Source organism: Typopeltis vanoorti, chromosome 15 (assembly GCF_054136105.1).
Source record: "Typopeltis vanoorti isolate ZY-2024b chromosome 15, IOZ_Tvanoo_1.0, whole genome shotgun sequence".
Taxonomy (NCBI): Eukaryota; Metazoa; Arthropoda; class Arachnida; order Uropygi; family Thelyphonidae; genus Typopeltis; species Typopeltis vanoorti.
In genome coordinates, this window is record NC_143563.1 from 52,801,456 (window position 1) to 52,825,283 (window position 23,828).

Genomic DNA, 23,828 nt, shown 5'->3' on the forward strand with positions numbered 1-23,828 from the left:
GAAGTATTCTATGAAAGAGGATGTGAAACAATTGTTGGATGAAGTGAAAAAAAGAAGAGCAAGAGGGTAAAGATTGAATCTCCTGCCATGCTATGATATAAGCAAAATGAAGAGGGCATTGATAGAATCAATACACAGGTTGTGCTGAAGAAATGATGTAGGGTTTATGAACATATGGTGCGAGTTTAGCAGACAGGATTTGTATAATGCTGATGGACAGCACTTAAATGGTTTCAGAGTTAGGTATCTAGAGAGCTTTGTTCACTGAGATTGCAGAGATGCAAAGTTATGAAAACTTAAACATTTAGGATGGATGAATTGAATAAGGTAATCCATTGAATAAGTTAATCAATTCAGGAAATAAAGGTGGCTGGAAGCCTAAAAGGATGATGCTACAGTTTCCATGTACTAATGCCAGAAGTATCAGGAACAAGAGGGAGGAGTTTGGGGCATTGGTTAGTGCAATCTCAACGAAAGCTATCAGCATCAGAGACTCGGATAACAACAGATGCTGTAGTTACAGAGATAGAATATGAGGGGTTTGGTATTTTCAGGGAGGATAGTGAATATATAATGGGGAGAGGTACTGCTGAATGGTAGCAGATGAATTTCAGCCAAAAAAAAGTAGGAGATAGGCAGATAGATGGCAGTTCTTCTGAGGCAGTCTGGTGTGAGATGGGGGACAAGACAAATATACAGTTGGTTGCTGTGATGGGCTAAGGAGTTCCAGGGATAACATGGTGTAAACGGTTGTTATTTATTGCTTTTTATAAGCCTGCTTGGTTATTGTGCCTTTGTAACCAAGGTTATGAAAGCAAAAGCGCACTGCTTTTGCTTTCATAACCTTTCTTACTTATTCTATTTGTATACTATGTTTATCCACCTTTCACATTTACTAGTCGTATGCCTATGAACACTGGAAAATTTATTTGTTAATGTTATGACTGCGCCACCAGTATTTCTATATCGGCATAAGACTCAGTAATGCATCCGGTAGATCTCTCTCTCTCTCTCTCACTAGCATAAATTCCTTCAATAAAGTTTATGTAAACAGTCGTGGTTTCTCAAGTACTTAAATTACGCTTGATATGCCTTAGTTGTTTCCTTCTCACAAGTCCGAATTTATTTAGGAACAGTGCATTGTAATTTAAAGAATCAGGCGACACTCTATTGACATATTAATAAAACACATTTATTTATTAAGTATAGTTTCTGGGAAAATTCCCATGTTACTCCTCATAAACACTATTAATATAATTACGGCTATTATTGCCTGTTTTTGTTTAGGAGTGTCCCGTATTTTAATACATTGGCTAACATTATTCAAAAAAGGAGTATGTATATATATATATATATATATATATTTTTTTTTTTTTTTTTTTTTTTTTTTTTAGAGCATTATGGGCGAGTATAGAAGGCAATTATGGCAGAATAAAAGAGGTGGAAAAATTTTGTACATACCTTGTTTTTGGTTCTATGATGCCTTCCAATTCCAAGATCCTGCTGAAGGTTGTTTATAAACGGGAGGGAGGAAGAGGGGGGAAGAAACATGGGGGTGTGTTTTCACGTGGGAAATAAGTTTGGAAACCCGGGTTACTATTAATAATATATATATAAATATATATATATATATATATATATATATTATTTTGTTAGGGCCACATTTTTTGTGGGGGAGGGGGGGGAAACAAAGGGGAAGGTTATCCTTATGTGGAAACTGGGACAGGGGTTAACGGGGTGTAGACTGTTTCGGTCGTCGTCTGACCATCATTGGAACCTTGTCGGAATGAGTGTAGGGCTATTTCAAGGCTGCAAGTTGCATCTGCCAAATTAGGGCATTTGTAGTTGCTACATGGCCGGAGGCGTGGCTTAATTTGTAAGTTCTGGATCGTCCAACATTCAGAAATTAGGTAGGGGTGGTGGACGTTGATAGAATTTTCATCGCATTTTATGGCAATAGTTTCGGATATTCTAAGCATTGTTTCGTTGTCTTGTTTGTCTATGATTATGGCCTTGTCGATTTGGGGGATATGTTTTAGTTCGAGGGCACGAGCTGCAATTTCTGTCTTCCCTGTACTCTGTGTTTTGTTTTTCTTTTTGATGTTGCGATGTTTTTGTGTTCAGATATTCCAGAATGGGAATATTGCAATCCGTGAAGTGCTCTTGTAGTCTAGTCCATAAGGACCTAATAGTTGAGCTGGTGTAGGTGACATCACAGTCTTTTTGACAAGGAAATTTGTAGACTACATTGTGGTGTTCAAATATTTCTTTGTGAGCGAGAGAGATTTAGTAGGTTTTAGGAGAGTTGCTAATTTTTGGTTGGTGGTGAATACTAGCTTATAGTCCGTGTTTTTGAAAATGTATTTGTAGGCTTTGTATGTGTTTTGGATGTATGGCAATTTGATGACCATACATGTCGGGAAGTCTGTTTTGGTTGTATTATTGTTAAGATGGGATTTTGCCGTATTGTTCGTGTAATTTATTAGATGTGTGGGGTAGTTGCGATTTTTGAAAACCTGTGTTAAATACTTTAGTTCCGTGTTAAGATAATTGCTGTCGGTTGAGAATTTGTAAGCATTGATAAATTGTGATAGGATGACTGATTTTTTAACGGAATATGGGTGGAATGAATTGAAATGGATGTAGTTTCCAATATGTGTGGGTTTGTGGAATAGCTTCGTAGCTATCCTGTTATGGCTTCTGATTAATGTCAGGTTTAAGAAATTGATGGATTTGTTCTGTTCTGTTTCCATGGTGAATTGTAGTCTGTTGCTATAATCGTTGAGGGATGTTTGTAAGGCAGAGATGTGCGAGGGTTTGCCAATGCATAGAATTTCGTCTACATATCTGCCATAAAAGGTGATGCCGGGGGGGGGGGGTAGAAGTGATTCAATGTGTGCAGGAATAATTCTGCTAGTTTTCCACTGATGTTTTGGCCCATTGGGAGACCGAAAATTTGAACATATGAGGAGTTGTTGAATTTAAAGAAGTTGGAGGATATTGCGAGTTTGATCAAGCCAATGATGTCATTTAGTGTTCATTTTGTGCATGTGTGTGTGTGTGTGTAGGGTGTGGTCCTCAGTTAGTGTGTGTATGATGTCTAATGTTCTGGGGACATCCAGGTTGGTGTATAATGAAGTTGCATCTAGTGAGGTGAGGATGTCATCATGGGATGGAGTAGTGTTATTTATTTTCCAGAATAGGTCGTCTGTATTTTTGATCATACAGATAGACGTTGTTAGTAGTGGTTTGATGAGTTTGGTAACAAATTTTGATAAAGGAGCTGTGTTGGTGTTCTTGTAGGAGACTATGGATCATATCGGATAACCGTCTTTGTGGGTTTTGATGTTCCCGAACATATAGGGGGTGCGTGTAGTGCAGGGGGTTGTGTGTCTCATTGTGAATTTATCTATTTTGTTTTGACTTTTTAAGGTGTGTAGGGTGCTGTTTATTTGTTTTATGAGGTTGGGGGTAGGATCATTGTGGATTTTTTGGTAGGTGTGTTGGTCGTTTAAGATGGCCATTATTTTGTTGTGGTAATCAGTTTTGTTGATGATGACTACAGTGTCTCCTTTGTCAGTTTTTTTGATCATATCTGGGTTCTTCTTTAAAGATAAAAGGGCTCTTTGTAAGTTGGGAGTAATGTTGGGTTTTACTATTATTTTGCTATTTTATTTTTTGGAATAGTGTCTCTGTTTGGGTCATTTTCAAGTTTCGCTTGGATTTCGATGATGATGTCTTTTTTCAGTACGTATTTTGGGGATATCACGAAGTTGAGTCCTTTGTTTAGGATGGTGATTTTGTCGGGTGTGAGGATGTGGTGTGACAGATTTTTGATGGAGTTGTCATGTGTGGGTCGTGAGGCAGTGGTGTCTGAAAGATTGGGAACAGTGTGTGTTATGTATTTTGTGCCTGTTAAGGCATACCATTTTTTTGTGTGTTGAGCTTCAGTTAACAGTGCGTAGTTGTTGATGTGTGATTGGGTACTTTCAGAGAAAAAAATAAAAATAAAAGGGCTACAAATTAAGCCACACCTCTGGCCATGTAGCGATCACAAATGCCCTAATTTGGCAGATGCAACTTGCAGCCTTGACATAGCCCTACATTCATTCTGACAAGGTTCCACGATGACAGTCAGACGACGACTGAAACAGTCTACATCCCGTTAACCCCTGTTCCAGTTTCCACATAAGAATACCCTTCCCCTTCGTTTCTCCCCCCCCACACACAAAAAATGCGTCCCTAAACAAAATAATATATATATATATATATATATTATTATTAATAGTAACCAGGGTTTCCAAACTTATTTCCCACGTCAAAACACACCCCCATGTTCCTTTCCCCCATACCGTTTATAAACAACCTTCAGCAGGATCTTGGAATTGGAAGGCATCATAGAACCAAAAACAAGGTATGTACAAAATTTTTCCACCTCTTTTATTCTGCCATTATTGCCTTCTATACTCACTCATAATGCCCTAAAAATATATATATATATATATATATATACAGGGTGTTCGGGATAAATTTGACAGTTTCGTAAGGAAAAAGAAAATCTTCTTTGTATCTATTAAATTTAATGAATTGACAAAAAAACATTACAGGCAGAGTTAATTACAATACTATCAACAAGATTTACTCAAAATAACCACCATTAGCATCGATCACAGCTTCAATTCTGCTTCGGAACCTCGAACAAGCTGATGCTACAGTCTCCCTGGGAAGGGCCGCAAAAACTGTTTTAATTTTATCCATTAACTGGGCTTTTGTATTACTGGAAGTGCGATTGGTGTCTTTTTCAACTGCGCCCCATACAAAATAATCCATGGGGTTAAGGTCTGGGGAGTTTGGAGGCCAAAAATTTGGACTGGTGAAGTCGTAGAAATTTTCAGACAACCATTTTTAACTTTTCCCAGAGGTGTGGCAAGGGGCCGAATCCTGCTGCCATACATACGGCCTACCATTGGCTACCCTTGTTATCCAGGGCTTGACTACAGTTAGCAACTCCACGAACAAAGCCCGAATTCCAATGCCAGGGTTCTTCAACACCTGTTCCTGCAAATTTGCGAGGAATTCTGCTGTACGAACGCAATCAGATCGTCTGCTAGGGATCTTTCTTCTTGCTACATCCTCGTAGTCACCATTGCAAGTCTCTAGTTCATGCCTGATTGTTTTTACTGTATTCAGGGAGCATTGGGCAGCAATCGTAATATCCTTATTTTGATGGCGGGCACGAATCATCATGATACAAGTTATTCTCTTCCATGATTCAGGTGGGTTCCAGCTATCCATCCTTTCTGACATCTTGTATATGAATGAAGAAGGGTCCAAACTTTTAAATGAAGAGAAGTGTGTGTTAATACATGTAACTTACGGAAAAATATAATTAATTATAAATATGTCAAATTTATCCCGAACACCCTGTATATATATATATCTATATATACCCCTTTTTTGAGTAATGTTAGCCAATGTATTAAAATAAGGGACACTCCTAAACAAAAACAGGCAATAATAGCCGTAATTATATTAACATTTGTTTATATTAATATCACAGTATATTAATTAAACGATAGGGAGGTTACGCTCTCTACCTATCCGTTAGACTTTCAGCATAAAGAAACAAACTTTCCCTTTTCAATACTAATTAACTATACAATACAATTACTTCTCTGCTTATTAAATCGAATTATTGAAAGCTCTGATTTACTCATTAAAAGGTTAGCTAACTATGGCAAGTTATTTCACAAATCTTATGCCAATCATTACCATTCCAAATGACTCTCTTATGGACACTTATTACTATTAAGTTAATTCTTATCAGTCCATCTATAACATATCTCCTAGATCAGGGATTCTCAATCTATGATATGCATACCACTGGTGGTATGTGAGCCTTAGTGGTACATCTAATATATTGAATTAAATATAGTGGTATGTCACTGGAAAAGGTTGAGAATCCCTGTCCTAGATTATAAAAGGAAATGTACAAAAAAAAATTAGAACAAACTTACAGAGGCTCGGTATCGCACATTCAATCAAAAGTCTTGCACTAAAGTCTCTATGGTCTTTCTTTCATCTCGGATGTTAGGCTTCCTTCAGGATTGTCTTGCATCAGCAGTATCTCGTCAGGAATTGGCGGGCTGTGGACCGCAACCTGCGATGCTTGAATAGCTCGGGCAAAAGGTTTCAGCATATGGGCAAATTCTCCAGCGCTTGAAGTTCGCCTCTGCGGCTACTGGCTTCGGTTGATCTCCGCAGCAAAAAGATAAACTTCCGAGTGAAACTGCCTCTGGTATTTACATTTGCTGTTCTCTCGTCATTCCCCTTTTTCTCCTCTGGCATGGGCTCACTGTAACTTCTGTTCCTCTGGATCCTACTCCCAGTATTTCTGCTTCTAACTGCCAACAAAGATAACTCTATCTGACTGCCCCTCTGACTCTGATTGCCGACAACGAAAACTCCTGCTCTCGATGTCCGGCTCAGTCCCTTTTTATTTCATGTTCTCCAGAACCTTGCATGAAGGGTTATAACCCCTAAAGAATTCTGTGCTTAAGGGTGCTTAAGGGTCAAAGCTGTATAACTGAGAAGAGACCTCCACATAGCCTTTAAAGGAATGCGGAGAACCGACCAGGGCTTCTGACCTAATGTCCAATCCTCACCTTCTCGTGGTGCACCCTGTTGGGTATCTACTTGGATACTGAACGAATGAGGATGTGCTGGCAATTTGGGATTTAGCCGACCAAATTGTATTCTTATTGGTTAAACCAAAATTAAAAATGATGGTACGACATGACAAAATTTCATGCCAGCTGAGGCGTCGCCCGGTTAAACAAGGCCCCCGTTGTTTTCGCCAGGGAACCAGGGCGAACAGAAAAAAGTCAGCTACTGGAACAAATCTGAAAACAAACACCAACTCAACATCACCAGAGTTAAAGATCAGTACTATCAACGTAAGAAGCCTGAATGGCAAAGAAATGGAGCTAGCTGAGGAATTAGATAAGTACCAGATCGACATAATCGGGGTGACTGAAACAAAAAAGACCAAAACTGGTGAGATCTTTCTGAGCAATTAATACAAAATGTTATATTCAGGCAATAACAATCAAGGAAAAGGAGTAGCCATAGTATTCAACACAAAATACGAGGCTAATCTTCTTGAATGGCAGTCAGTCTCAAGTAGAGTAATGTGGCCAAATATGAGAATGGGGAACTGGACAATGAGACTTATTTGTGCCTATGGTCCCACAGAAGGTTCTACTAAGGTAGAAGTGGAGGAATTTTTTGAGGCTTTAGAAAAATCAACTGACACAATGAAAAATGAAAAGTTGGTCCTTGTTGGGGATCTAAATAGCAGAGTAGGAAATGATTGTGAGACATACAAAAATATTTTGGGAAAATTTGGAGAAAAGAGCAAAGCTAATAATAATGGCAAATATCTGTTGGATTTCTGCTCAGGACATGGACTGGTTATTACTAACACCATGTTCCAACTTAAAAATGTGCACAAATTCACATGGAGAGAAGAGGCTAGAAATAAGAAAAGTCTCATTGACTATGTTATTGTTGATAGTGATGTTTTCTCCCTGGTGCAGGACACCAGAGTGTACAGAGGATTTGAAATTGGAAGTGATCACTATCTAGTCTTGAGCAAGATAAAATTGAATTTCATATTGAAAAGAATAACATGTAAGAAAGGTTTAAAGCGAATAAAAGTTGAGCAGCTCTCAGATGTGAACTGTAGACTAAAATACACAAAGATTATTGAAGAAAAAATGAAAGAGTTTGAGAACAGGAATCAAACCTTGGAGATTCAGTGGCAAACTCTGAAGAAAACATTGATTGATTCAGCCAGAGAGGCATGTGGTGAAAGGATAAAAAAATCAGAACTCCCTGGTGGACACAGGAAGTTAAAGAGGCAGTGAAGGAAAAAAGAAAGCATATCAAAAGTTCCTGTCAAATAAGTCAGCTTGTGCTCTTAGAGAATATAGAGACAAATGCAAGAATGCTAAACACTGTGTATAACTAGCTAAACAAAAGTCATGGGAGGACTTTGGCAAGAATATAGAAAATAAATATCAAGAAGGTGGCAAAATATTCTGGAGGTTGTTGAAGAAGCTTAGGAATGGAGGAAAGTGTGCTGTAAAAGGAGTTAGAGATGATAAAGGTGACATGAAAACGGGAGAAAAAGATATCCTTGAAGTATGGAGTAATTACTTTGAAAAACTTCTAAATGAAACAAGCAGTGTTGACAGCACAGTGCTAAAAAACACTGGCCAGGCATGCAGTCAGGAATACATATCCATACTTGAAGTTGATAAAGCCATCAAAGGCTTGAAATGTGGAAAGGCAGCAGGAGTAGATGATATTCGACCAGAAATGCTGAAGTATGGTGGTATAAGAGTTACAGTGGCTCCACTGCATAGTTCAGAAGGCATGGACAGAGGGACGAATTCCCAATGATTGGAGTAGAGCTCTCATAGTACCCATATATAAAAAGGGAAATAAAACTGTATGTGAGAATTACAGAGGTATTTCCCTACTGAGTGTTCCTGGCAAGATCTATACAAGCATACTTGAGAAACGGTTGAGAAGAATTGTGGAAAAAAAGCTTGGTGAAGAACAAGCTGGTTCAGGCCAAATAGAGGCTGTCAGGATCAGATCTTCACTTTACGACAAATAGTCGAGAAAACATGGGAATATAACAAAGATCTGTATTTAAGTTTTGTCGATTTGGAAAATGCATATGACAAGGTGCCAAGAGAGAAGCTATTCAATACACTGCAGTTATATGGTGTCAATGAGGCATTATATCAAGCAATACTTAGTCTTTATTTGAGTTGTAAGTCAGCAGTTAGAATTGAAGGAAGTACAGGAAGATGATCTAATGTTAAATGTGGTGTGAGAAAAGGATGTACATTATCCCCTCTGTTATTCATTATCTATATGGATCACATTATGAAGGAAAGTGGTATTAAACACGTTATCAAAATTGGAGATGTTAATGTCAGCTCTTTGCTTTATGCAGATGATGTTATACTTCTAAATAAATCCGCTACAAGTCTGCAAGATTCTCTGACTAAATTGAAGAGCTGTTGTAATAGATATGGTATGAAGGTCAGCGATAAAAAGACAAAGACAATGAAAATAGGCAGAATCACTGAAAATGTCAACTGTGTTGTGAATGGAGAACCTGTGGAACAAGTAAAACATTTCAGCTATTTAGGCACGATTTTTAATGAAGATGGTAAATTAAATATAGAAATAGACAGCAGAATCAGCAAAGCTGGTATGGTGGGAAGTCAATTGAATAAATTCATATGGAATAAGAGAGAAATTAGTCGAACACTAAATTAGCTGTATACAAGACAGTGTTCAAACCAGTTTTAACTTATGGATCTGAGAGCTGTGTCAGAAGTAAAACACTTGACCAAAGACTAGAGACCACAGATATGAGAGTCCTGAGAAAGATTATAGGTGTGAACATATGGCATCAATGGCAATATCATATTAAAAACGATTATATTAGGAAAGAACTTGACATTGTCAGCATCCAAGAATGCGTTAGCAGAGCTAATCTCAGGTGGTATGGTCACTTAAACAGAATGGGCGAGGAAAGATTAGCAAAACAAGTGTTCTCTGCCAGGTTGGCAGCAAAACGACCCAGAGGAAGACCAAGATATAGGTGGATTGATACGGTACAAAGTGCCTTAGACGATAGAAATATAAGATCTGATAATGTTGGAGTCTTGACAAGTAACAGACTGATTTGGAGGAAAATTGTAGATAGGAAATTAATAATGATGTAAATTTTTCATGTACTACTATCATATCCTGTACACCCCTTGAGGGCACATAGCAGGAATTTGATGATGATGATGAAGAATTCTCCTTGATCTTCTTTTAAGACCGACCCGTTCTTTCTTCTCCTCTCTGCATTCCTTCGATCGTATGTTGTCGGGCAGTGGAAACTTGTCTGAACTTTTCAGATCTCTCAGGCACTGACTTTGAAGGTGTTTATGCGCAGAGCTCGTAAGCAACTTTCTCATACACTAAAATCGTAAACAACTTTCTTATGCCCTCATATAGAGCCATTACACAAAGTTCCGGTGGCAAAGCATTGCCTTTATTTTTGACATTCTAATATATTTTTGTTAAAGGAGTAAATACGGTTAATTCCCATAGGGTTATTTACAGTAATATTTAGCATAAAATATACAGAGCAAACAAAGTTATTTTTGTAACATTCTCATGGGACTTGACCTCTGTAAAAATCGATGTAAAGCGCTTTGGTACTTCCAAGCTACATTGAGTTTTACAATGGAAACAAGCATCAGCAAATCAGTATGATTACAGGCTGAATAATTATTATGGGAGGACTTCAACTATGGAGATATAGACTGGAACGGGGGGAAGATCACATTGCAGATGTTCATGTGGTGTTGATCTCAGAGGTTGCAAAGAATGGGAAATATTCTGTCAAGGATGATGTGTGGAAATAGGAAATACAAGGCAGGTGATTATGACAAGCTGAGGAGGAAACTTGAAGTGGTGCTATGGCATATAAACCTGCAAGGCTCAGATTGTATACCCAAGATCAAGAGAGTTAATCAGGTAGGATTTCTTGATAACAATAATATGCTTTATGATCTTACAAGAAAACATGATACATAATTCTGTCTCAAAACATTTCTGAATTTCAACAGAAAAGGCTGAATTTCAAAAACTTTGATTCAAACCATTGTATGCTGAAAAACAAATTGGTAAAACGACTATGAAAAGTACAGAGAAAATACTTGAAAGTTAATATGTTATAAGAGTCATAGGAGACTACACTACACACTCTTGATTCATTGCCAACTCTTAGCTTCCAAAGAAATAAACCAGCATAAATGTTTACTAATAGACAAAGGATCAAGATTGAAATGATAGTTTTAATATCAACTGAAAATACTAAGTAAAGAGAACTAAATAAAAGCCAATAATTCACTCCTACATGTTGTATCAAAATAATGCAATAAGCAGTCAAGTGACTTGGTGCAAATGTGAAGCAAGCTCCATATGCTATCACACTTCATATTCTTGTCACTTCATATGCTTTAGCAAACATCAGTTTGCTAAATTTGAATCAGTCTGAATTAATTTGTTAATTCAAACTAAGTCTTGGAGATGGAAATAGATATCCAGAGGTTGGAATACAGACTGTGCATATTTATGAAATTGATAGAGAAGGTTTTAGCAGATTTGATTTTCACTATCCCCATTTTTCTGATTTTTCATGATTGAGACAGATTTATTAAATACATGGAAAGGAGACAAAATGCATGTAGCAAAATTCTTGATAAGCTGTGCCTACTGAGAAAATTCTCCCAGCTTCTTAGTATATCACGACTGTTAGTGTCTTCCACCTACTATCATTCTGTCTTCCTGTTTTAGTGTCTCAGAGCAGATAATGGGAATGTGTCTGGGAGTAAATAGGGAAAGCCTGAAGAAATGAATTATATGAACAAAAAAACACAAAATCTCAAAAATGAATATATCTCAATTTCTCCTACTCAAAATCTGAATCATACTTCCATCAAAAAAAAAAAAAAATATTGGTTTTTTTTTTTGGAAAAGTAGTAACAGTAAGACTATTTGCTAGCTGATCTGCACATTCCCTAAAACATTAACATTAAATTCTCTTAACTGCTAAAAGATTATCATCCTACCACACATCCAGAGGCTCTCCTCAAATTAACTGCAACAATAACAAATATCCCAAATCTGAGCATATGATTGGCAAAGCAGCCAAAAATTTAAGATATACTATTGCTCCCCCCAAAAACACCTCACAAAATCAGCTAAGGCCAAAAAACAGGAACACCCAGAAAACAGATATTATGGCACTACTCAATGTTTTCAGCACAAAAGCCATAATAGCACTGAGATCAGGAGGATAAATCAGGTATGAGTAGTATCATTAAGCAGGAGCTACAAAAAAATGAAACATTCTAGAGAGCATATAAGGAGAAAGGTGACAAGCTCATGAGTAGTGTAACGCTCAGGAAAGAAAGATGATCAACATGGCAGAAAATGCAAAATCAATTATGCAGAAATTAGCTGGACATCCAAAGGAGTCACCAGACTGTTCTTTTGCTATATGGCAAATGAATGGAAGAATGACTATGGAAGGATAACTTCGAGTGCTGATGGTAGCGAGTTTTTTTTTTTTATTTATTATTTATTATTATTATTACGGGTATCTCCATGGAGTCAGTAGACTCATCGCGGGAGACCCAAACTAGCAAAACAATATCTGTCATATCTCTTCTTGAATTCATTTACAGACGAAGAGCTCACAACTAAGTCAGGCAATGAATTCCACTCATTCACCACCCTCCAGGCAAAAAACCTTGTTCTGACACCTTTGTTAACCACACTCTTCTTTAATTTCCAGAGATGACCTCTTGTTCTTCCATCACTATCACACAGCTGAAACATTTCCCCTGCATCAATCCTATAAAAACCTTTTAGTAATTTGAATGTTTCTATCATATCACCTCTTCTTCGCCTATCAACCAATCTCTGCAATCCACAAGCTCTCAATCTATCAATGTAGGGAGTATTTTTTATATCACTCACCAACTTGGTCACTCTTCTCTGAACCCTCTCCACAGCCTCCTGATCTCCAAGGAATCCAGGTGACCAGACCTGAGCACAGTAATCCAAATGTGGAAGTATCAATGCTTTATAAAGGGGAATAATAACCTCTTTATCTCTGGATGTCAGTGTGTTCCTCAACAACCAAGTAATCCTATGTGCAATCTTGGACACCTTAGCAATGTGTCCTCTGAACTTCATCTCCCTATCTACCAATACCCCTAAGTCCCTAGCCTCATCAATCTCTTGGAGTACCTTTCCATCGATGTAGTACACAGCTGGTAATCTTTTAATCCCAAAATGCATGACTTTACACTTTTCCACATTGAACTGACATCCATTTTCTTTTGCCCATTTTACCAGCTTATTTAAATCCTCCTGCAAACTTTCAACATCAGCTTGATTTTTTATTGCACTACACAACTTTGCATCATCAGCAAACAACTGAATATCTCCCTTTAAGCCGTTTCCTATATCATTTATATACAAATTAAACAACATTGGCCCAAGCACAGAGCCCTGAGGTACACCACTGGTCACCTGCCTCATTCTGGACTCGGCTCCTCCATACACCACCTTATGGTATCTCTCCCTGAGCCATTCTCCTATCCATATCACCAATTTAATATCCATTCCCATCTGCTCCAATTTGCGTAACAGTGTTCTATGGGGTATCCTGTCAAAAGCCTTAGCAAAATCCAGAAGTACCACTGTGTAGCCAGTTCCTTTGTCCAACTTGGATGTTATTCTATTATGAATAGTTAATAGATTGCTAAGGCAGGATCTACCTTTAACAAAACCATGTTGGCCTCTATAGAGTATCATATCCTGATCCACCCATTCTTGAATTTTGTCTTTAACCAACTTTTCCAATACTTTTACCACTACTCCTGAGATGGTGATTGGTCTGTAATTCAATACCGCAGTTTTAGAGCCACCCTTATGCAAAGGAACCACTTTGCCTAACTTCCACTCCCTAGGGACCATACCAGAGTTCAAACTTAAATTAAATATCCAGGTAAGAGGGGTTGACAATTCATTTGCACATTCACGCAACACCCGAGCTGACATTCCATCTAAGCCTACCGCAGTGTTTGCATTTAAGTTTTGCAATATATTTAATACCTCTGATTCTTTAGCTTCAATTCTCACATTAGGTATTGCTATAGGTATAGAGATATCCTCACTTGGGTGATAGACTTTTGAGAAGTGATCACTCAGTAACTCGACTATTACATCTGATTTTGTCACCTCAATACCATCAGCACCCACTAAGGTTATCCTTCCGAAGTCATTCTTCCTCTTACTTGCCACATAGCGGAAGAACTCTTTGGGATTACCCTTGATCTCTTTGGCTAAGGTCTTCTCATAATCTGATTTAGCTTTTCTTACTATGCTGGTAACCTTCCTAGCTTGAGCCTTGTACTGCTCATGGGTGTCCTGATCGCCCTTCTCCTTGTAAATTCTCCATAACATTTTCTTTTTTTGCAGTTCAAGCTTGATACTACTGCTCATCCATCTAATGCCTGCCTTGTTTGACCTCCTGACCATAGGGACACAATCTGATATTGCTTTCCTCAGATACCCGCTGATTTTATCCCAAGCACTGCTAACATCTTTCCCTTGCAATATGTTTTGCCATGGGATGGCTGCAAGCTCACTCCGAAGCTTGTTATAATTGCCTAACCTGTAGTTCCGTACATACCCCTTCTTAATAGAAAAATCCACAGATTTTGCAACCTCCCAAGTCAATACCACATGATCGCTTTCACCAACTGGAGGTAACGAGGACACCTTACTTATGCATATAACCTCTGAACCAATAACCAGGTCCAACACTCTCACACCACGTGTCCCTTCAGTTACGTGCTGTTTCAAGTAATTATCTCGTAGGAGATGTATGAACTCCATTTCCTTTTTGCTACGTGATATTTCCTCCTTCCAATTGATATCACCATAATTAAAATCCCCCATAATAATCACTAAGCCTTCACTCATTGCACTAAGTTGCTGATGCATGAATTCAATATCTTCCCCCGTACTCCCTGGCCTATAGCAGCATCCAACTCTATATTTGGTTGCGTTGGTCACTATTTCGCACCAGACTGCCTCAAATGAACTCTCATTCACATGTCTATCATCATGATATACTACTTTCTTTGGCTGCAACACATCGGCTATCATCAACAGTACTCCTCCTCCTGTTCTATCTTCTCTATCCTCCCTGAAAATACTGTACCCTTCACATTCAATTCCAGTGACCACATCTTCTGCTGACAGCCAAGTTTCACTAATGCCTACAACTTTTGGTGAGATTTCACTGACTAATGCCAAAAATTCTTCTCTCTTATTTCGAATGCTTCTAGCATTGGTATACAAAAATTGCAGATTCCCTCTAGATCTTGTACCGGCTTTAGAACTGATATATAAGTCACTAACTACCGTAGTCCTATGCCGATTTTTATCCCCTCTCTTCTGCAATTTATTCTGCCTATAAGGATCAATAAATACACAATCAGTGCTAAAGTTTCTCTCTCTTACACTCAACCTTTTCAATATTAGTTTCCCTGCCCAATAACTTCAACCTGTTCAGAAAACAATAACTCCTTCAATCGCTTATGTCCTTCCATGTTAAGATGCAGTCCATCTCTAGCATACAACTGCCTTTTTCCTTCAAACACACTCCAAACATCAACAAACTCCAGACCTCTTTTTCTGCACATTCTTGCAATCATATCATTCATTATCATTGCTCGTCTACTTAACTCGTAATTGTCAAAACGAGGCAGCACGCACACTATTCTCCCATTGACACTTTTCCTCTTCACAATATCTAATAATGTTCTTAAATCTAAGTTAACAGAAACAGACAAAAATGTTGGGTTACTAAGTGACCATTTGCAAGGATCTATCATCCAAGTGAAGATATTGCTATGTCAGATGTGAGAGGAACAGATAAGGAACAGAGGTTGGTGAATGGGAAGTACTTAAAGGCAATGCAGAATCTCATTCCAAATACAGTCTTTGATTAAATGGGATATCAGCTCACATATTACAAGAATGTGCAAAAGAATTGGCAAAGTCTCTGAATAGGTAGTTCAGCTTAAGTTTCAGCTCTTGTCAAGTTCCAAGAAAGTGGAAGGAGTGAAACAGTTTCTGTAGAACTGCAGTAGTAAATTACAGATTAACCAGTATTTTGGGTTTGTGATAAAAGTATTGGGAAAAGTTAATCAAAGAAACAATTCAGGAATGGGTGGATAAGAACATGATACTCTGTGGAGGGGTGAGTGGCTTTGTGAAAGGTAAGTTATGCCTTAATAATCTACCATCTATTTTATAATAGGGTTACACCTAGAGATGAAAAGAATGAGTACAGGATGATACTGCTGGATTTTGCATACTTTGTTTGACAGGATACTGTAAATTGGGATGAATATGAAGCTAGTGATCACGGGTAAGCGACAGACAGGTACCAAAGACAAGAATAGTGATGTGCTGCAAGACTCAGTGCTAAGTCATTTGTGCATAAATGATATAGAAAATGATCTGAAGGTAAATATTCAGCTGTTTGCTTTGCAATGCATATTGGAATAAAAAAAAACTATAAGCTGTGTACCATATTGATGGAACTGTATTCCAGGAAACTGATGAAGCAAGGGATGTGTGGATGTTGGTGTGTAGAGAGGTAAAGTTCAGACAAAGGTAGCTCAAAGGACTTGATTATTGAAGAATGCACTAACAAGCAGAGATAAGGTTATATCTCTTTATATGGTATAACCTTTCAATGGGCTATCAGGAATTTCCCAGTGAGCCAACAAGCGAATGGACCTAAATATCTGTTTTTTTTGTTGTTTTGTTTTTTAATTATTGATAATTTTTATTTAAAAAATGATAAAATAATGGGTTCATGGGCCATTCTCAAGTAATTTCCCAGGTTAAATTTGTTTACCATCTCAGTCACTGGGTATGAAAGTATGCTATATCTCTGGATAAGGTCTTGATATATCTGACTTACTGGAACACATCCCAACTCATCAAATGAGTTCAAGATTGGTATTATCAACATAAGAAGCATCAATGAAAAAGAAATGGAACTAGCAGAAAAATTGAATAAGTACCAGATCCACATAATAAAAGACCAAAACAGGTGAGATATTTCTAAGCAACAAATAAAAAATGTTATATTCAGGCAATAACAACCAGGGGAAAAGGAGTAGATATGGCATTCAACAAGGATAACCTTTTTGAATGGCAGTCAATATCAAGTAGAGTGATGTGGGCAAATATCAGAATGGGGAATTGGACAATGATACCTTTTTTTTTAGTGCCTATGGTCCCACAGAGTGTTCTACTAAGGAAGAAACAATTTAGAATTAAAAATCCTTCCATTCGAAAAAAACGGAAGGATTTTTCGAGGCATTAGAAAAGGCAGCTGACACAATCAAAAACGAAAAAGTTGGTCCTTTTGGAGATCTAAACAGCAGAGTAGGAAATGATTACCAGACATATAGAAATGTTTTGGGAAAATTTGAAGGAAAAGCAATGCGAATAATAATGGTAAGTGCCTGCTGGATTTCTGTTTAGAACATGAATTAGTTATTAACATCATGTTCCAATATAAAAATGTGCACAAATTCATTATGGAGAAAAGATACAAGAAATAAGAAAAGTCTCATTGACTATGTTATAGTTGATAGAAATGTTTTCCCACTGGTGTAGGAGACAAGAGTATACAGATGATTTGAAATAGGAAGTAATCACTATTTAGTTTTGAACAGGATAAAACTGTTTCATATTGAACAGAAGAGTGTGTAAGAAATTTTTAAAACAAATCAAAATTGAGCAATTTCAGAGGTGAACTGTAGACTGAAATACATCATGCAAGAATAAGTGATAGTTTAAAAGCAAGAAACATGCCTTCAAGATTCAGTGGCAAACACTGAAAACACATACCTTGATTCAGTCGGAGAGGAATGTGGTGAGGTTATCTGTAAAGATAGAAAAATCAGAACTCCATGGTGGACTCAGTAAGTTAAAGAAGCAGTCAAAGAATAGAAGAAAGCATATCAAAAGTTCTGTCAAATAAGTTAGTTTGTCAGCTTATACTCTTAGAGAATGCAGAGAAAAATGTATAAGAAAGCAAAACACTGTGTAAAACTACCTAAACAAAAATCATGAGGAGACTTTGGTAAGAACATAGAAAATATCGGGAAGTGACAAAATATTCTGGAGGGTATTGAAAAAGTTTAGAAATGAGAAAACAGTACTGTAAAAGAAATCAGAGATGATAATGAAGATAAAGATATTCTAGATGGCTGGAGTAATTACTTTGAAAGATTGCTAAATGAAACAAACAGCATCAGCACAGGCCATACTTGAAGTAGGAAAAGTCATCAAAAATCTGACATGAAAAGGCAGCTGGAGTAGATGAAATTCACCCAGAAATGCTCAGATATGGAGGTATAAGTTTTACAGTAGCTGCACTGCATAATTCAGAGGCCTGGACAAAGGGTCGAATTCCAGATGACTGAAGTAGAGCTCTCATAGTACCCATCTATAAAAAGGGAAATAAAATTAATGTGAGAATTACAGGTGTTTCCTGGTAAGACACCATGCTTCCCTTCCCTTCTGTGGAAGGGAAGCATGGTGAAGAAAAAGAAACTGAACTCAAGCTAAATAGAGATTGTCAGGATCAGATTTTCACTTTAAAACAGATAGTTGAGAAATCTTGGAATTATTATAAGGATTTGTATGTAAGTTTTGTAGATCTGGAAAAGTCATATGATAAAATGCCAAGAGGAAAGCTCTTCAAATTGGATTATATGGAGAAATACACAGTTTCTATTTAAACTGTAAGGTAAGTCAGCAGTTACAATTGAAGGAGGTACAGGAAGATGATCTAATGTTAAATGTGGTGTGAGAAAAGGATGTACATAATCCCCTCTGTTATTCATTATCTATATGGATCACATTATGAAGGAAAGTTGTACTTATTAAACCTAAAATCAAAATTGGAGATGTTAATCTCAGCTCTTTACTTCATGCAGATGATATCATACTTCTGAATAAATCCAGTACAAGTCTGCAAGATTCCCTAACTAAACTGAATAACTTGTAATAAATTTCATATGAAAATCAGCAATAAAAAGGCAAAGACAATGAAAATCAGCAGAAACACTGAAAACATCAACTGTATCCTGAAAGGTGAACCTATAGAACAAGTAAAAAATTTCAGATATTTAGGCACAGTTTTTAGTAAAGATGGCAAATTAGATATGGAAACAGACAACAGAATTAGTAAAGATGGTATGGTAGGAAGTCAGCTGAATCATTTATATGGAATAAGAAAGAAATTAGTCAAAACACTAAATTAGATGTAAACAAGACAGTGTTCAACCCAATTTAGATATATGTAACTGAGTGCTAGGTTAGAAATAAAACACTTGATCAAAGAGCTTAATCAAAGAGATTATAGATATGAGTTTTGAGAAAAATTAGGGAAGTGAACAGATGGTATCAATGGCAGTATCATATTAAAAATGTGGATATTAAGAAAGAACTTACCATTGTTAGCATAGCTAATCTCAGATGGTATGGTCATAATTTAAACAGAATGGGAGAGAAAAGATTATCAAAACAAGTGTTCTTTGCCAGGTTGACAGGATGAAGAAGAAGACCAAGATGTAAAGTGAATTGATACAGTGAAGTCTTTGAAGAGAAATATAAGATCTGATAACATTGGAGTTTTCACATATAAGATTAATTTAGAAGAAAATTGCTTATGGGAAGTTAATAATGGTGTAACTTTTTCATGCAGTCATCATCATCATCATCATACATATCAAGGATTTAGGCCTAGTATGGCCTGTTCCGGCCTTAGAAGTCATCGTTGAATTGTTTAAGAGGACGTCCTGGTTTTCTTTTTCCTAATGGCTTGTACTTTAAGGCTTGTTTTGGTAATCTTTCTGTTTTCATTCTTTGAACGTGTTCCATCCATCTATGTTTATATTTTTTAATTTTTTCAATTACTGGTTCTTGGTAATTGAAAAAATTCTTTCATAATATCTTCGTTTCTTTTATGATCAAATAGTGTATACTTTGCAGTTTTTCTCATAAACTTCATTTCTGCTGTTGTTAATCTTTGTTTGTCTTTTTGTTTTATTGTCCAGATTTCGCTTCCATACATTAAGACCGGTAGGGCTAATGTATTGTATACTTTTAGCCTGGTTTGTTTTTGAACTAGGTTTGGTTTAAATATAGAGTTAATTACTCCTGTTATTTTTAAATATTTTGCAATTTTTATGTTTATATCTTTTTCATTTTCATAAGTGATCATACATCCTAGGTAGTTAGTTTTTAGGTAGGTAGTTAGTTTTTCATGCAGTACTATCATAATATCCTGAATATGCCCTGAGGGTACATATCAGGAATTTTATGATGAAGTAATACTATATAGTACTTTGTTTAAAAGCAAGATATCTGTAATCCCTGAAGCCCATGAGACCCTGGCCAAAATAGTGGGTTTTATTAATCATAGTTATTCCATCTGTAATGTCTATGTCTTGCATTAAATTAAGAATCATCTAATAATGAAATTTATTCCATTATACATCAGATTCAGTCCACTAAACTATCTGGGATATAAACAGCCTACAGAATAACTATTTTAAAGGAATATCATCCTTGAAACATAAGAAATAATGGTACTCTTTACTATTTGTCATATCTTCTGAGACAGTTTTTGTAGCATATGGTAGAAGCAGCAAGGGAAAAAGAAAAGCTGGACTTTTCACTGAAGTCAACCATGGTTTTGGCTCTACAATCCTTCATAAAGTGATAGCATTATAATAAATGACATCCACTTACCACACTGAACATAAGATATCAAACAAATTTCACTGCATTTTTTTTTTTTCAAGAGTAACAGATCCGCTAACAAAATATTTTTTTTAAAGATGTGGCAGGATCACTTGGAATGTTATTTCCATCCCAAATTTTCTATCATTTTCCAAATGAATGTTTCCACTATTTTAACATTATTTAGCACACATTTTAAAGAAAGTTAAAATATACTAAAAACATATCCACTTAGCTCAATTTTGGTTACAATTGAATTATTTTAGTTACAAGATTCAAAATCATTATTATACAGATATCTCCAAGAAGTCCGAAGACTTATCTCAGTAGAACCATAATTCACACAATACCTATCATACCTCTTCTTAAAATCATTCACTGACAATGCATTCACAACCACCTCTGGCAACCCATTCCATCCATTCACTACCCTCCAAGAAAAAAATATCTAGTCCTAACAACCTTTGCTAACCACTCTTACACAATTTCCATGGATGACCCCTCGTTCCTTTCCTTTCTGCCATGTACTGAAAAAAGTCTCCAGTGTCAATCGTATAAAATCCCTTTAATATCTTATATGCTTCTATCATGTTGCCTATCAACTAATTTTTGAACCCTGCAGACCTTCAATCCATTTCCATAGGGAACAATCAATAGACCTACCACAATCTTCGTCACTTGTTTCTGGATCCTCTCCACTACTTCTTTATTCCTGTGGAATCTGGGTGACCAGATATATTCTCTGGTTGCAGAGTTGACTGCAACTAGATGGGTCCACAGGTGGCAGATAGTGAATGTTTCCCCACAGATATGAAGGGCAACTGTGAGATAAGCAGCGTAACCTAACAAATAAGTATTCATTGACCAACAGCAGCATTGTCATCAATGGAATAACTACAGCACATTGAGAAATAATTAAATAGTAGGTTTAACTGTTTCGATATTTTGTCACTGTCAAAGAGACATCTTCAGGAATATAATGTTAAAATCATAATAACACACAAGAAACAATAAGTGGAAGAAATTTATTATTTCTTGTGGGAGGTTTTTTTTTGTATGTTATTACAATTTTAATATTGTATTCTTGAAGATGTCTCTGTGACAAAAATGAAATATTTAAATGATTAAATCTGCTGTCAAATTATTTCTCTTTGTGTTATAGTAGTTATTCCATTAAATTGTATTATGATTGTAAACCAGCACCTAAGCTGGTTTACATGCCATCAGTTGTGGTGAAATAGCCCTTGGCAAGGTCTCTCAAACCAAAATGGTACAGAATCCTAAGATGACAATGTGATATGGCACCCTATGCCACTGTTAAATAAGCATATCCCTGGGGAGGTACCTGAAGATCAACTGCAGGGACTGTCCACTAAGTAAGGTGCAGTTGCACAGGAATGGCCTATATTTCAAGATTGATTGTAGCCTGCATCAGCCTCTGACTAATACCACACCTCAGGATCTAAATGACAATAATGGTGTTCTGGACGCTACAAAAAATGATCACACAGAATCCATATGTTCATCTGCATACTAGTTATTCCTTGACTCTGGCAGGGCAGATTTTATTGAAGTGGTAGAAAAAAGCAAAACAATATCATGTTTAGGATATGTATGTCAAATATAAGCTCCAGATGTAACTTGTGAGAATGAAGATGTCACCACAGAAAAATGCACTTTATATTTATTTTCCAGTTCCTCACTTTTTTCTGTAAATCAGAGTGACATTTATCTCTTTTCAGTATGTTAGCAAAATTATTCTGTGATAATCTCTTGATTACATTTGAAAGCTTATATAGTTTCAATGCTTTCTTTCGGAACCTTTGAAGAGTTGTCATCTATGCCTTTAGCCTCTGTGAAGCTTAATCTGCTTTATTTGAAAAATTAACTTCAATATGTTGCACCAACTATGCTAATTATCCCGATCCGTAATTTACAGATCACGGTTCTTTAATATAGATCAAATTCACCGATTAATAATTTTAACTATACTTCTTGCATTATCAAAACTTTCAGATTTAATGTTATAATTTTATAAGTTGGTTGCTACATCTCAAAGTATTATGAACCTTTCAAGAAATATACAGAAAATACAAATCAAGAAAATAATCTTTAAAAATGAAATTTCTAAAATATTTATTTCCGCATTCCTGTAAATTTAAGATATAACACATGACATGTCAATTAATTAGCGATGAATCATAAATGAGATCTTGAAATATATAAATACAGAGACAGTACACAAGTGCATAATGTATCGTACGGGCCTAGTTGTAAATGTACAATATGTAAATAATGCTCATACATACACCACCAACCAAACACAAAGCGCAAAAATTTTCATTATTGAAATTTCACCTGGAATTGCAATAATTTTTCTGTCTGAGAAGGCGATAGCTCCACATCCTCCGCCATCGTGGTCCCTAATGCAAGGAGTGTCCAGCTCCATCTGTTCGACACAAGCATGAAAAGCCAAAATTCAATTCTTGGCGTCGTATAAAATCGGTTCAAAATCACTGAATCATTAATACAATGTGTACAAGTAATTAACATATCAATGATAAGAAGTTTATTTTGAGTTCGTTTGAAGATGAGTTGGCTGCACTTATAAGGGATTAGCATAATTTTATTAATTAATTTATGCATTTATTATTATTTTTTTTACTCCCAAACTCAAATTGCTACTCTTCAAAACAAGCAGAGGTCAGAGAAAGAATATGCTATTAATAGATAGAAGTACTGTGCGAACTGTAGAAGATGGTGGGGAAATTTCGTTTACAGAGTAATGGAGAGAAAACTAAAATCCAAGCTGATAGTAGGATGGTGACAGAAGCAAAGGGAACAGTTGTGTTACTGAGGGATGACTTTGCAGAGGTGTATTATTATCATTATTATTATTATTATTATTACGTAACACCTCCAGGGAGTCCAAAGTCTCATCGAGGGAGGTCACCTACTCTCCGTCTCCACCATTCATTTCACCAACCGCAACTATCTTCATCATCTACACCAACGCCATCTACCACTGATCACCACCACTAGTATATTCACAGACAACCACAAACATCCATGCCCACGGCGGGATTCGAACCTGCAGCCTTTTGGTTGGAGAGCGAATAAGCTAACCACTCAGCCAACCAGATCGGCTGGTTGGCCGAGGTAGAGGTTTTGCAGTCCAGGTAGAGGTTTTGCAGTTTATTGATGTGACAGTGACTGATATCATAATTCAGATAGATGAATAGAAGATACTCAGCATATTGAAAAGTATCAATCTGAACACAGCATTGGGGATGGATAACATTCAGCCTGTGTACTACTGATGAAGT

At 36.6% G+C, this 23,828-nt stretch overlaps 1 protein-coding gene across 2 annotated transcripts in view; it reads right to left on the bottom strand.

The window, feature by feature from the left end:
* The window catches only part of Faf2 (Fas-associated factor 2), a 293,787-nt gene extending 270,834 nt beyond the window's left edge, over window positions 1–22,953 (bottom strand). For both annotated transcript variants that reach the window (XM_090404809.1, XM_090404808.1), the window contains exon 1: window positions 22,861–22,953. In XM_090404809.1, the coding sequence (XP_090260935.1) occupies window positions 22,861–22,917 (57 nt within the window). In that variant the 5' untranslated portion in view covers window positions 22,918–22,953. The remainder of the gene's footprint in view (window positions 1–22,860) is intronic.
* Between the last annotated feature and the right edge of the window lie 875 nt (window positions 22,954–23,828).